Genomic DNA, 14,447 nt, shown 5'->3' with positions numbered 1-14,447 from the left:
TTCATATATGACTGTAGACACGGCAACAACAGTATACAATTCAGTTTCGTCGTTTTGTGTCCCCCTGAGTTGTGTCTGAAATGACAGTTGTGGCAGCTGCACGTCGCATGAGTTGTGATGGAGTTAAAGCTTGTTGTGTGGAATCATTGCATAAGAAAAAAATAAGAAACATGTTTCGATTCGTGACTGGATGAAGAAAAGACGTCAGCTCGGTTGCTCAGCATCCTTGCTGAAATAATTTATAAAGGAAGATCCAAGAAGTTCTTTTAATTATTTTAGAATGTCACCAGAACTGGTCCCATTTCTTCTAAGTAGAGTTAATTATGCGATAAGTAATAAAGATACTGTAATGCATGAAGCACTGTCACCAGAACTGAAATTACATATCATATTGCGTGCATTACAATCAAGAACACTCGGCATGCTATAAGATATGGTTTTAGTTGGTGATGACGCTTTTTCATTAACACTAATAATTATCAATATTAACAGTGATAATTATTAACATTAGCAACGATAATTATTCGAAGCAGGCCGCATTAAGAAGAGATTGGTTTGCAAACTTCTCTCCTGAAGATAGCTCTGTACATTTTCAATGTTTCAAAATTCTAACATATGTGAATGGGGAGCTCTGCAGCGATGTTTTAAATAGATGAATATTGAATAAAGAATGCAGCTTCTTGAATTTGTATAGCCTTCCCTCCTGTCAACAATATTCCTTAATAATGAGTTGGCCAACTCGAACGATGGGATTTTAGTCTTGTAGATGAGAGCATTCCCACAGCTAGAATTAAACTACCTTGTATTTTTCTTAATTCAGTTGTATATGTGCTCTTAACTCAATAAATTTTGCCCTGCAACACAGATGTTGTCAAACCATCTATATTACAATCACACATGATGGTCTCAGCAGTAGCAATATGTTACTTATTTTTGCCAGCTGCTGTGGCCAAGCAGTTCTAGGCGCTTCAGTATGGAACCGCGCTGCCGCTATGGTCGCAGGTTAGAATCCTGCCTCGGACATGGATGTGTGTGCTGTCCTTAGGTTAGTTAGGTTTAAGTAGTTCTAAGTCTAGGGGACTGACGACCTCAGATGTTAAGTCCCGTAGTGATTAGAGCCATTTGTACCATTTGTTGCTTATTTTTCTAATCAGCATCACTGAAATCCCACAAACACCTATGCAAATCATAGATATCCAAAAAGCGAACATTATTCTTCGCTCCCCGCTTCATATTTCAGTTTGTGTACACTCTACACACACACACACACACATAACCTCAAAACACATGCAACTAATGTCACCAAAGTTGGAACACGCTGGAAGTGTTTAGTTTCACCAACGAGTTGCACAAACGCGCTGCGCGCATGCGCAGTGGCCGGTAGCACAGTTGCCTCCAACCGAGTGCTGCCGTGTAAACTAGGCTTTAGCTATGAGTGTGATGTCACATCTGTTCATATTAGGTTTGTTTGACCATTTGCCAGCGGGCTCATGTGCATGCGCAGTTGACTTGTGTATGAACAGTACCTTTTCCCGCTTCCTGCTACTTGAAGTGTGGCTGTTACCTGTATCGGCAGTAGCAGCAAGCAGCCAGGTGCAAATGAGAAAAATTTTTCTCGCACACCCTAGCTGCCAGATTCGCGCATGTGCAGAGTAACCCGTGACCATAAATCACTTAAGATTTCGCTGTTTCCTCTTCATTTACAGCTCCCATGTCAGATGAAAACAAAACGGATTTCTGTGGCCAGGAGCTATCAAGTGAATTAAAATACATTCACATAATTACGGAGGGCGAAAATATAGTATTAATTTCAGTTTTCTGATTTTATTTTATTTCCAAGTTATTAGCAGTCAAGCATTAATCGCCTTGCAGAACAATGAAGTTATTTTTGCAAGTTTGCTAAAGAAATTTGTAGTTCCAATTGTTCGCTGAATCTCAAGTGCACGTTATCTTCTGCCATGTATGGCATTATGCTATAATAAAGAACCAAAAATGAGATCATACAGTACTGGTACTCCAAGAAAATTTATATCCCAAAAACTACACTGAAAAGCTTAATATCAGATGGGACCTACTTCATTGTGAATCTGGAAAAAAACAATGTGCACTTCAAGCCAAATTATGTATTTTAGTATGGTTTACGAAATTCCGATGCTCTTGGAGTATCCTCTGATGTCTTGTTTCTTTTATAGTGTAATGTAAGCTCTCTTAGTGCTATATACATGCGAATATGCGGACTTCGTACACCACTGCAGTTCCGCACGCGCAATAATGCCAGTTTTCTGGTGCTCTCTGGCAACTGCTAAATCCAACCTATTTCTAACAGTCTCTGGATAGTATTGCGAATGATGGTTCGAAAAGCATTACTTTCGCAGTAAATTTCTTTTTACGCAAGATGAATTATGTTACATGTGAGAAAGTGGGATGAATTTCTAAATCGCAGAGCATTTAAGCCAGCTGGTGTGGCCCCGCGGTTCTAGGCACTTCAGTCTGGAACCACGCGATTGCTACAGCCGTAGGTTGGACTGCTGCCTCAGGCATGGATGTGTGTGATGTCCTTAGCTTAGTTAGGTTTAAGTAGTTCTAAGTTCTAGGGGCCTGATAACCTCAGATGTTAAGTCCCATAGTGCTCAGAGCCATTTAGAGCATTTAAAGCTGAACACTTAAAAGAATTTCGAGCCCAGAAGACCAGACATTTATGTCATAATTTTAAATTTACTGGCACATTTGTGTGATGTATATTAAAGTATAAAACACGCAAGAAAAGATGAATATTACATGTGAAAGCTTAGCTTCTTTGGAGCTTGTTAATCTTGGAGACAAATATTATATGTGAAAGCTTAGCTTTTCTTGTAGCTACACCATGTATGTTAATGTAAACCATTAACTTTTCCTCTTTGTGTGTTCATGCTTCGTAACAGTGATGTTTCGATTGGCTGACTATAACATGTGTCCTATGCTCTGAATATCTGCTGTCGTCGGCTGGCGAGATCACATGGCATGAGATACAATGGGCTTACGAAAGGACATCATAATCTTGATTTCAATGCTCCAGAAACTAAAGCGCTGTGTTCGTTGCAATTCGAATTTATACTTTCATAATACGAAAATATGCAGTGTATATGTTGCTGCACATCAAAGGTCTTTCCAAAACTTCTCTCCTTTTTTGTCATTAAAAGTCTTTCCGCAACTTCTCTCCCCCGTCTTTTTTTTTTAACAACAGATCTAGTTTCATCCCTTTAGTTTGTGTGTGACGTGTTGTAAGGCTGTTATGGATACTGTTAAATTTGTATCTGTGCTGGTATATGTGATCAGTGATTGTGATTTTTCTGTAGTTGTTGAGAGAGAAATTATTTAGTATGAAAATGTTCTACTGTATTTGTTCTCAAAAAGTTCTTCCGTCCTTAACAAGTGTCAAATGGCAAAACAAATTTCGTTGCCCTCTGCTGAATTCATATTTACTTTGACTCTGTTGATTGCTAATGTTTTTGTATTGTGGCTTGTCTTGTCAGTTATTTGGTCTGGAATTTCCTAAACATCTACATTAACTTGCAGAGTTTAGTTTGCTCATTTTTTTCTTACTCGTAAGTCATTAATGTTGTTATCATTTACTTTTAGCATTTGTAATTTCTTTTGACTAGATTTCTGAGGACACGTTACCCACTAGGGACAAAGACAGCAATAGTGCGACGAATGTGCGAGAAACGAGTTACTTCTTGAATCCCGATGCCGATGATGAAGACAACATGGCTACAGGAGAAGCAGTCGATGAAAAAGATGTGTGTTCTGCCTACTTTCTTGGAGCAACCATTGTGCCCACAAGTGGTAGGGTAACACACAATTTTTGTTTTTGATTAAATTTGTAACCAGAATGTTGAAACACTTCGAGCATTCATTTTTGCAGCCATTTTTATCAGTTTTGATGAATACATGATTTTTGATGTTATATTTCTCTGTGTTGTTTGTAACTGGTTTGTTCGGAGAAAGTAGTTACTTCAGTTACTGCTGATTGACACTTATTTAATGTGGCATGTTCTCGAGACACGTCTTATCCACTTGCGGCAGTCTTACAACTTAGTTACAATGCATTGTTCATCCTTCATTAAATTTTCATTCCTTTGACAAGCAAAGTAAGTTCACTGATCTGCCAGGCAGGTGCTTTATAAATCATCTTTTCCTCTTGGTAATCATTAATGGTTGCTTGATGCTATGAATAAATTTTAAATAGCTTTACACATCATCAAAGGAGATTTTCATATCACGCTATTTTATTTTCACTGTGTACACTGATGATGATCTATTTAGTAAACTCACACTAGTAATAATATTGGTTAGTAAACTCGCATGACTACAATGAATTTAAATTATGTGAACAAGTGGTGTAGTCCATACTCAACAAATGTCCAATTGAAACTGTACACTAGTGACTGTGTATTGCTGCTGCTGCTCAGAGCATATATTAATGATTAATTACATAGGTTTGACTGCACTGTACTATAACTCATTGCTCGCTGACTAGTATAGTAATTATACTCTTTGAATGCACTATCGGACTGACAACATAGTGTCTGTACATAATGTAGGCTGACAGTGTGAAAGTAACTCAGTGAATGTGCAGTCGAGACTGCTGTGGATACAGCAGAGGGTGCGCTGATTTGCTACTTCTTGGCAGATTAAAATTGTGTACTGGACAGGGATTCGAATATGGGACCAGTGCCTTCCGTCGGCTAATGCTCAACCTGCCCTCGCAGCTGCACTACTGCCAGTACTTCTTTCCCTACCTTCCAAACTTTATGGCAGCTCTCATGAACATGTTATAGGACTGTCACTCCTCAGAGAAAGGAAATTGCAGAGAAATGGCTCAGGCACAGCCCTTTCCTTCTTGGTACCCTAGGATTCAGCCTACTTGTCCTGTGTGTATATCAGGAGCTGTTCAAACATTAGAAAGACACTACATATCATGTTTTTGACAGTTTGATTCTTAAGGGCTTGAGACAGTTGCAATAAATTTGAGTTTTTCTTGCATGTTTCACTTTACTGCATCTTGCCATCTCTCTTCTGTCAGTATTGCACTGCGAGCATTGGATCGTATGAATAAAGAAGAGAACATTCTCACGACTTCCCCTCCTTCTTGAGAAGGTTCTTTGTGTATGTTGTCTGCTGTGTCCAGCACAGAAAATGTGTAATGTTACATGTCATTCAACCCTCTCAAACAGGCAAACTGTTCAGTGTTAAAAACATGGAGCTGGCATCAATATGTTCTGGGAGTTGCACTACATTTAAATTTTACTTTTAAGTGTGGCAACAAATTATTTGAGACAATTACAGACAGCTTGCAAAAATTCATTTTCTTGCAATGTAACCAAATTTTCAACATCCATTAAACTTTTTTACTGCTGAAGTTAGGTGAACACATTATATGAACAAAATCTTAAAATTACATGACTTTTCATCTACTCGAAACCTTAACTCTGTCAGTTTCTTCTAACATGAGATAATTTTAGTTAAATACAACACACAATGTTCCACTTGCATGTCAAGTGCATATGCAGTTGCCCGTGTGGTTCATTATGAGAAACAGATTTCCATGTTTTTAATAATCCAGATATTAATTTCTCTGATGTGCGTGCTCATTTCCAACATAACAAAATATAAGATTTATACTTTGAGAAAACATTATGATTAACATGTCACAGACATAGTTGTCTGCTGTATATCTAAGTTTTCACGTACATCAGTCTGAGAACTTGATTCTGGTAAGCAGCAACAAAAATGTTTTAATTTTCACTTCGTTAGGAAGATTGCCCCTCTTCTTTCATGATTTTCGGGGAGAAAGTTCACCGGGCAAATAATGTTTTATTGTTAAACCCATATAAATTTCTACAGTTTCTCTCTTCACTATTTCTTTGAGCTACATATGTCTTCTTTTACCTTCCAGGCATTGTAAATCGTGCCAGTTTTACTGAAAATCTCAGTAAAACTTAACCTCAACATAACTTACTCAGCTCAAAGTATGCTACAAAGCTGATTTCAAAAAACGGAGAATGTTCTCCGTTTGTGAGAGAAGCCCCTCTAGTTTTATTCATATGAAATTGGAGAATGTTCTTTGTTTTGATTAATTTCCCTACACTTTTACTCACTCTGAGAACATTCTCGGATGAAGTATTTTCTCTGACTTACTTTATTCACGTGAACCTGCGAATACTCTCCAATATTTTTAGTATAAAGTATATTCTCCATTTTATTCGTACGACCCATTAACTGTTGCTGAGTGGTCATTGTAGTTGATCTTTCTTCTTGTGTGTGTGTGTGGGGGGGGGGGGGGGGAGATGAGTGACTAGGAAAGAGGAAAGGGACTTGTAAGGGGAGAGAATATGGGACAGGAGGGGAAGTGGAGGAGGGGGGAAGGGGGGGATGCTAACATTACGAGTATGGGAAACTGTGTATTATTGGTGATATGCAAAATGAGATGCCATTATGCTATTTGCTATATAAGTGGTGCAATCTATCTATGTTTCATTTGTTTGGTAAAAAAAGATAAGCCTCATCAATTGATTTCCAAATCTGCAACTCCTGTCAAGATATTTATACTTAACTTGATTTATTCTGACCAGGTTTGTGGGTCCATAGCATCATATGTATGGGCTGATTTGGACATGGTTTAAGAACAAACAGTAATGTTTATGTATTATCCATTCTGCACAGAACAAAAGCATGTTGTTCCACTTGAACACAGCAGTTATTGGAGTTGCCACCACACTATGAGCAGCTGCTGAAAAGTCCTTAGTTTTATAAAGAAAAAAAATGCTGTTATGGGTTTGAAATAATTTATTAATATACTTAATGAGCATATTCCCCCTTGAACTTGGACATTATTGGCATCTTTGCTCCAGCTTCTTAGCTTATATAAAATCAATTAATTAATTAATTTTTTGCTTATGCTGCGAACCTCTCATCCACAGCCTTTCTGGCTTCCTCAGTATTCACCTTCCCATCAGCTGTTTCTTGAGGCTGAGGGGCCATATTAGGTGTAATGGATGGATCTTTGAGGATTTCAGAGTGCAGAACTGCCAGTTTTTGCTGTGTGGTGGACACCCCGTGAAGGGGGTCATTGTCGTCCAGAAACAAGATTCCTTTTCTCAGCTTTCATCAACATTTGGAGGCTAGTTGTTGCTTCAGTTTGTCAAGAAGTTCAACATAGTACTTCGTCATGATGGTTTTACCAAGTTGTAAGTGATTAATGTACACCTACATCCATACATGGCAGTGGCAGATGCATGGCAGAGGTTACATCCCATTGTACCAATTATTAGGGTTTCTTCCTTTTCCATTTATGTATGGAACACGGGAAGAATGGTTGTTAGAATGCCTCTGTGTCTGCTTTGATTATTCTAATTTTATCCTCATCCTCCCAATGTGAGCGGTACATAGAGTCATCATTTAAACTCAGTTCTTGAAACTTTGTTAGTATACTTTCTCGGAACCCTTCATGGCTACCTTCAAGAGCCTGCCAGATCAGTTCAGTGGCACACTACCATGGGTCAAACATACCTGTGATCATTTGTGCTGCCCTTCTGTGTATATGTTCATTATCCCCTGTTAGTCCTGTTTGGTATGGGTTCCACACACTTGAATAATATCCTAGAATGAGTCGCACGAGTGATTCGTAAGCAGTCTATTTTGTAGACTAACTGCACTTCTCCAGTATTCTACTAATAAACAGAAGAGTACCACGTGCTTTACCTGTAACTGAGCCTGTATGATCATTCCATTTCGTATCCCCACAAAGTTTTACACCCATGTGTTTGTATGAGTTGGTCAATTCCAGCTGTGACTCATTGATGTTATATTCATAGAATTCTATGTTCTTCTGTTTTGTAAAGTGCATGATTTTACATTTCTGAACATTTAAAGCAAGTTGCCAATCTTTGCACCACTTTCAAATATTTTCAGTATCTGACTGAACATTGATTGCAGCCTCTTTCAGACAGTACTTCACTGTAGATAAATGCATCATCTGCAAAAAGTCTGAGTTACTATTAACATTGTCTGCAAGGTTATTAATATACAATACGGACAGCAAGACTCCCACCACACTTCCCTGGGGCACCCTGAAGTTACTCCTACATCTGACAATGACTCTCCATCTAAGATAACATGCTGTGTCCTCCCTACAAGAAGTCTTCAATCCAGTCACCTGATACCCCATATGATCAGTCTTTTGACAATAAGTGTTGGTGTGATACTGTGTCAAATACTTTTCAGAAATCTAGAAATACTGCATCTACCTGGATGTGTTGGTCTGAAGTTTTAGTATGTCATGTGAGACAAGAATGTGTTGGGTTTCACATAACCATTGTCAAGGAATGCATGCTGGTGGACATGGAGAAGGTCATTCTGTTCAAGATACCTCAGAATGTGCTCTAAGATTCTGCAACAAATTAGTGTCAAAGTTATTGGACGATAGTTTTGTGGATCACTTTTACTACTCTTCCTGCAGACATGTGTTACCTGTATTTCCTTTCAACTACTGGGCACAGATTTTTGTTTGAGGGATATACAATAGATTGCAATTAGAAGAGGGGCTACCTCAGCTGCAAATTCATTGTAGAATCTGATATAGATTCCATTGGGTCCAAAAGCATTTTTCAATTTTAATGATTTCAACTGTTTCTCAACACCACTGACGCCAATACTGATGATTTCACTGATATTTTTGGTGGTATGAGTATTAAATTGTGGCAGTTCTGGGTTTTCCTTTGTAAAGGAACATTTGAAAAGAGAGTTGATCATTTCAGCTTTTATTTTGGTTTCCTCAATTTGAGTTACTGTTCTATTCACTAGTGACTGGATACTAAATTTGGTGCCACTAGCAGTCTTTACATAGAACCAGAATGTTTTTGGGTTTTGTGAAAGATCATTTGACAGTACTCTGCTACGGCAGTCATTAAAGGCTTAATGCACTGCTCTCTTGACAGCCAAACACGTTTCATTCGGTGTCTATTTATCTATAGCCCTACACTTTGTTTTACACCTATTGTGCAGTAATCTCTGTTTCTTTAGAAGTGTCTTTACAGTGACTGTTTACCATCGAGGGTCCCTCCCATTGTGAACTGTTTTACTGGGTACATATCTTTCTAGTGCATGGTCAATAACTCTCTCGATTTTGAGCGATAGTTCCTCCACATGTTCCTGCCCTGTGCTGTAAGTTTCAATTTCCTGATTGAGATATGACACTACTGGTTTTTTTAATGTAGTTTACTGAACATATCTGTCTTCTTGCTTGTTTTGGTTGCCTTTTGTACTTTGGTAATAATTGTTACCACAACCATGTCATAACACTGATAACCAGTTTCGATGCGGATGTCCTCCAGGAGGTTAGGTCTATTTCTTGCTATTAGATTCAATGTATTTCCATCATGAGTTTGGTTCCAAACTATCTAAACTAGGTAGATTTTAGAGGAGGTATTTAGTAAAGTTTCACAATATGTCTTATCATGCCCATCACTAACAGAACTGTAATTTTCACAATTGATTGTTGGATGATTAAAGTATACACCAATGATTACAGTATGAGTGGGGAACTTACATACGAGCGAACTGAGGTTTTCTCCAAAGTTTTTGGTTACGTCTGGCTGGGAGTCTCACACAAACAAAAATAGGAGTCTCACACAAACAGTCTCACATGCAGCTTCAAGTTCTGTTTGGGTGGATTTGAGTTTGTTATCTACTGTGATAGATACACCACCTCCATTTCCCATTTGCCTATTCTTTTGGTATACACTTAAATTTTCCCCAAATATCTCACTGCTGTCAGTTTCAGGTGTCAGCCAGCTTTCTGTACCTAGTATTGTGTGAGCTTCACTGCTTTCCAGGAGTGCTTCAAACTCTGGCACTTTGTTGGGAATGGTTTGGCAGTTCACCAATAGGACTTTGATACACCTGTGGGAGGCATTTCTTTTGATCTTAGAACGGGTGCTTCTGGGTTTCCTATAGCTTTCATTGCCGGGATTGGATGGAGAGTTGCCTAATCTAAAAAAAACCTTGTGTGCGCCCTGCACACAGTCAGCTACCTGAGTAGCAGCCTCTGGTGTAGTGCACACATGACCTATTAAGGGGAACCGTACAGTTCTCAATCCTGTGCCGCCAAGTCCAGGAAGTCACAGCCTAGCTTGTCACAGAACCTTCGAAGTCTCTGGTTCAGTCATTCCACTCAACTCAGAACCAAAGGACCGTGATCAGTTCTGTGGACAATGCTGCAAATTCTTTGAAACTCTGTGTCCAAGGCTGGTCTTTTCAACCTTTTCTGCCAGTCGCTGGAATGATCCGAGTATGACCTACGAGTCCCGATGTCGGGAGTCATTTGTTCCAATATGCACCACAATCTGTTCCTTCAGTGACTGGCGGAATAGCCTCTTCATCATTTTGAATGAGGCCTCCGGGCATACACAGTGAGTGGATCTGGTGTCCTTTCCTCTGCATTGCTGCCATTTCCCTAAGTGGTACTGTCATTCACCGTGCCTTAAAGCTGCCGACAATTGATAGGCTCCTACCCTTCTGTGTTTGCCTCCTCTTGACACTGAACAAAAACAAGTTTCCCTAAAATAGATGAAGTGAATTCCACTGGCTCAGTTTCAGTGAAAGATAGCACCTTGAACTTGTCGGTTAGGGGGATCGATATAAGACACTGAACCCTCCCTGGTTCTGTCCACACTGCACAGGACGCCTAGATTTACCATTGAAATGCCACTTGCAGTCAAGTGGAAGAGTAATGATAGGTCCCATACTTTCTACAGAGGAGACAGGATCTACAGGAGAGGATAGTACTTTGAAGTACCTCTACTGTCAGTATCACAGTATATGACTCTCGGGAGCTCTTCAGCACTTTGATTCACAGCATTGCTAATTGTTTGGTAGTAGTCAGAGCAATTTCCAGTTGCTTATGAATGTGAACCAACTCATCCCTTATTTGAGCACAGCATTCACAGTGGGGGTGCGTTGTAGTACAATACAGTGAATAAATGACTGTAATCTCTTGAGCTACGAAGTTGCTAATTCCATATAAGAGTTGAAGCAAATACACAAAACGAGATTTCTCCTAAGGCAACAGAAAAATCTGTGGTAAAAATTACTAATTTCCTAAAACTTTTTGAGCTTAATCATGGTAATTATAGTTAATAAGTAGGATTCCGTCTTCATCTCAAAAGACAGATGTGAGCGACTTGTATGCTGATTGTTGTGTTTTGAACTTCTTTGGATGTGAACAACCACTGTTGATACATTCTTTGGGCTGTTTTTTCTGGTTACTGGATCATAAGTGTATAGTCATGTTTCATCCACGGTGACAAGATGATCCAAAAATCCCACATGATCTCGTCAAAATTAGACCAAAGTTTGCATGAAGGAACCATTCGTTCACACGTTTGGTCTCCATTGAGACATTTGGGAACCCCTCTGGCTGAGCACTTTCTCACATTCAAAATAAATAATATGACCCACATGTGCTCGAGATATGCTGAGTGTCTGTGGTATCTTTTTAGCAGTTATCTGTGGGAGTATTCAGTATCATGGAATGAACAGGATCCACAGTTTTCAGAAGTGTGATGTTAGCAGGCGTTCCAGAACACTCTTCATCTTCAGCGCCAAAATGTCCTGTATTAAATGCAGCAGTCCAATTCTTAATAGTGGAGAAGAAAGGGCAGTTACCACCTGATGTGCCATACATATCATCATAAATTTGTTTGGCCTTGTTTACTTTTGAAAAAGAGATGCTTAATCACAACACGATTCCCTTTGACTGTTAATCCTCTATTTTCTTGTGCCAAATTCCCTTCAAACCTGCACTGAAGAACAAAAATTAATGTGACTACTGTGCAGTTAGTGTCACACATAATGTAAAGAACGGGGTTTAAGGCCAAACAATGAGAATTAGCTTCATCTGTTTTAACTAGGAAAATCCAAGGACTTATCAGGACCCCCTTGCACACATTACAATCAAATCATTTGAAACTGTTGCCCCTGCCACACTGCCAGCTACTGCCTAAGTCTTTGAAAACTCTAGAATTCCCTACCATCAGTTAAGGTGGCTGCTATTATAATGGTGTCCTCGGCATCATTAGTATGGCATCAGTCGAGCCATATGTCAGAACTATGAAGTGCAATAAGAATCAAGTGATCATTTGTATACTTGCCAATGACACTAAAGGCTAATTTTTCAGTATGTTTCTGTGAATCTGAATAACATACAGAGATCCTCACAGATTGTCAGTTCTGTTGCAAATCATATTTACAATGTATTGATTGAATCGGGTTGACACGGGATAAAAGGGGTAAGACATACAAAAATTAAAATCACTATAAAACTGTCAAAATCAAACTGAACACAGATAGACGCATGTGCATGTGCACCAGCGAGGGGAGGACAGTGGCAGTGGCGTAAAGTTCCCTATCACCAGTCTTTGTGCCAATGTACTGTATGAAATTCCAAACCTCTCTGCAGATTCTCACGAAGTGAGAGCATGTTACACTGTCTTTCAGATGTTGACGTTAAGCTCAGCATCCCCCCACCCCCCACCCCACCCCCTAGTGCTGTTTGAAAGGAATAGGCTCTGTGCCGGCACAGGGTTACAGCTACTACTTCTCCTTTATCCAACAACAAACCCAACAGTGCACTCTGCAACCACTCATCATAGTCACAGTCATTCATAGCAGTTCAGAGCAAGGGAACAGCAAACCACGTACAGTAGAAACACCTCCAATTGCTTCAGAATGCTTTTTTAAAAGAAAGCACCAAAAATTAAACGCAGATATCAGGATTTGTATGTCATTACAAATAAGACGCGGTTAGGTCTTCCAGTAAATGCTAGTAGTGCCAGAGTTAATTTATAGAAGGGAAACTCAATACAAAAACCTGAACCACATGAAGAAACCTGAGAAAGTAATTGTAAGTAAGAAGTCCACTATCGCAAGAGCCCCCCACCTCCAGGGGGTCCACAACTCTTTTGTGGATATGTGCATGGCGAGCACGGGTCCCCGAGCTAGTGCAGTTCTCCTTCCTTTCCGGGCTGCCCTTCCCAATCCCTCCTCGTCCCCAATCCTCCCTCCCCCCCCCCCCCCCCACCTCCCCTTCACACTCCCTCTCCTTGGGAGTAATGTATCGAGCCCTCGTCCGGATGTTTTAACACTCCAGGATACTGTTTCCTATGTTTTCTACGTTTACTCTTCTCCTTGCTTTCATTCCCTTACTTTTGTCTCTGCCTCATTCTCCTTGCCCTGTTCTCCTTGTCTTCTTTTCCATGTCTTATTCTCCGCTTCGGCGTTTGAGATTCTTTCTTCTATCCCTCTCTCTCTCTCTTTCCTCTCTTCTTTCCTCCCTGTGCATGTCTGAAGGCCGACCCACGCGTTTGCATGCGTAGCCGGTGACAGGGTAATGTGTAATTCCCCACCCTAGGTAAGCAAGTAAGACACGCACATACCCCCTGGTAAAGGCCAGGCCCAGGGAGGGGTGATTGCCCGAGCTGTTACCTTCCGAACTTGCCGATTGGTCCCTCTGTCCGTTTCTCAGGAGGTGTGACCTGGGGTGTGGACAATCACCTAAGGCAGGAGTGCCCTCTGAGGGGGGCCCCCTCAAGGAAGGAGCGTGCCATCGGAGACGCTGGCAGTCATGGGGGATTCATCCGTAATGGATTTCTCTTCTTCTTCTTCTTCTTCTTCTTACCTGTCTTCTTCCCAAATAAGAAAGCTAGATGAAACTCCTGTTCAGAAAATTCTACAACCAACACCAAAGTTTCTTGTTGTCACAAGATCTGACGGTCACGATTTCTCAACAGTCAACCCTTTCATCATTCAGAAGGGTGTAGATACAATAGGAGGACCAGTGAAAACTTGTACTTGGTTGAACAACGGTGCCTTGCTGTTGGAGACAGAGCACCTCTTCCAGGCCTAATAATTACTTCGAGCCACTCTCTAACACACATTCCCTGTACGGGTGGAGGCCCACCGCACCTTGGAATTCGTCGTGTGGTGTGGTGTATACCAGGTCGCTCGATGGACTAACTGATGAGGAGATTCTGTCTTTCCTCTCCGATCAGGGAGTGACGGCCATCCATCGAGTCGTGAAAAGGGTCAACAACGACCTCATATCGACCTGAACCATATTCCTGACATTCAACAATGTGCAATTGCCTTCACAAATTAAAGCGGGTTATGAGATCATTTCTGTTCGGCCGTATGTACCCAGCCCTGCAAGGTGTTACCAGTGTCAGCAGTTTAACCATACACGGCAGTCTTGTTCAAGGGCAGCTAAATGTGTTACCTGTGGCAGGGACACCCATGAGGGTGACTGTCCACCTCCATCGCCTCGTTGCGTCAACTGTATGGGTGACCATGCTGCCTCCTCTCGGGCTGCCCCGTCTACAAAGATGAGAAAAGTATACAGGAAATTCGAG

General features: G+C 40.5%; 1 protein-coding gene across 1 annotated transcript in view; it reads left to right on the top strand.

Annotated features, from left to right (window-relative positions):
* The window catches only part of LOC124716925 (X-ray repair cross-complementing protein 5), a 134,262-nt gene that overhangs the window by 59,504 nt on the left and 60,311 nt on the right, over nt 1-14,447 (top strand). The window contains exon 5 of the mRNA XM_047243503.1: nt 3,642-3,825. Within this exon, the coding sequence (XP_047099459.1) occupies nt 3,642-3,825 (184 nt within the window). The remainder of the gene's footprint in view (nt 1-3,641; nt 3,826-14,447) is intronic.

This window comes from Schistocerca piceifrons, chromosome 9, assembly GCF_021461385.2.
Source record: "Schistocerca piceifrons isolate TAMUIC-IGC-003096 chromosome 9, iqSchPice1.1, whole genome shotgun sequence".
In the NCBI taxonomy this organism is placed as follows: Eukaryota; Metazoa; Arthropoda; class Insecta; order Orthoptera; family Acrididae; genus Schistocerca; species Schistocerca piceifrons.
Note: the sequence above shows the minus strand (reverse complement) of the source record. Positions and strands in the feature narration are given on the sequence as shown.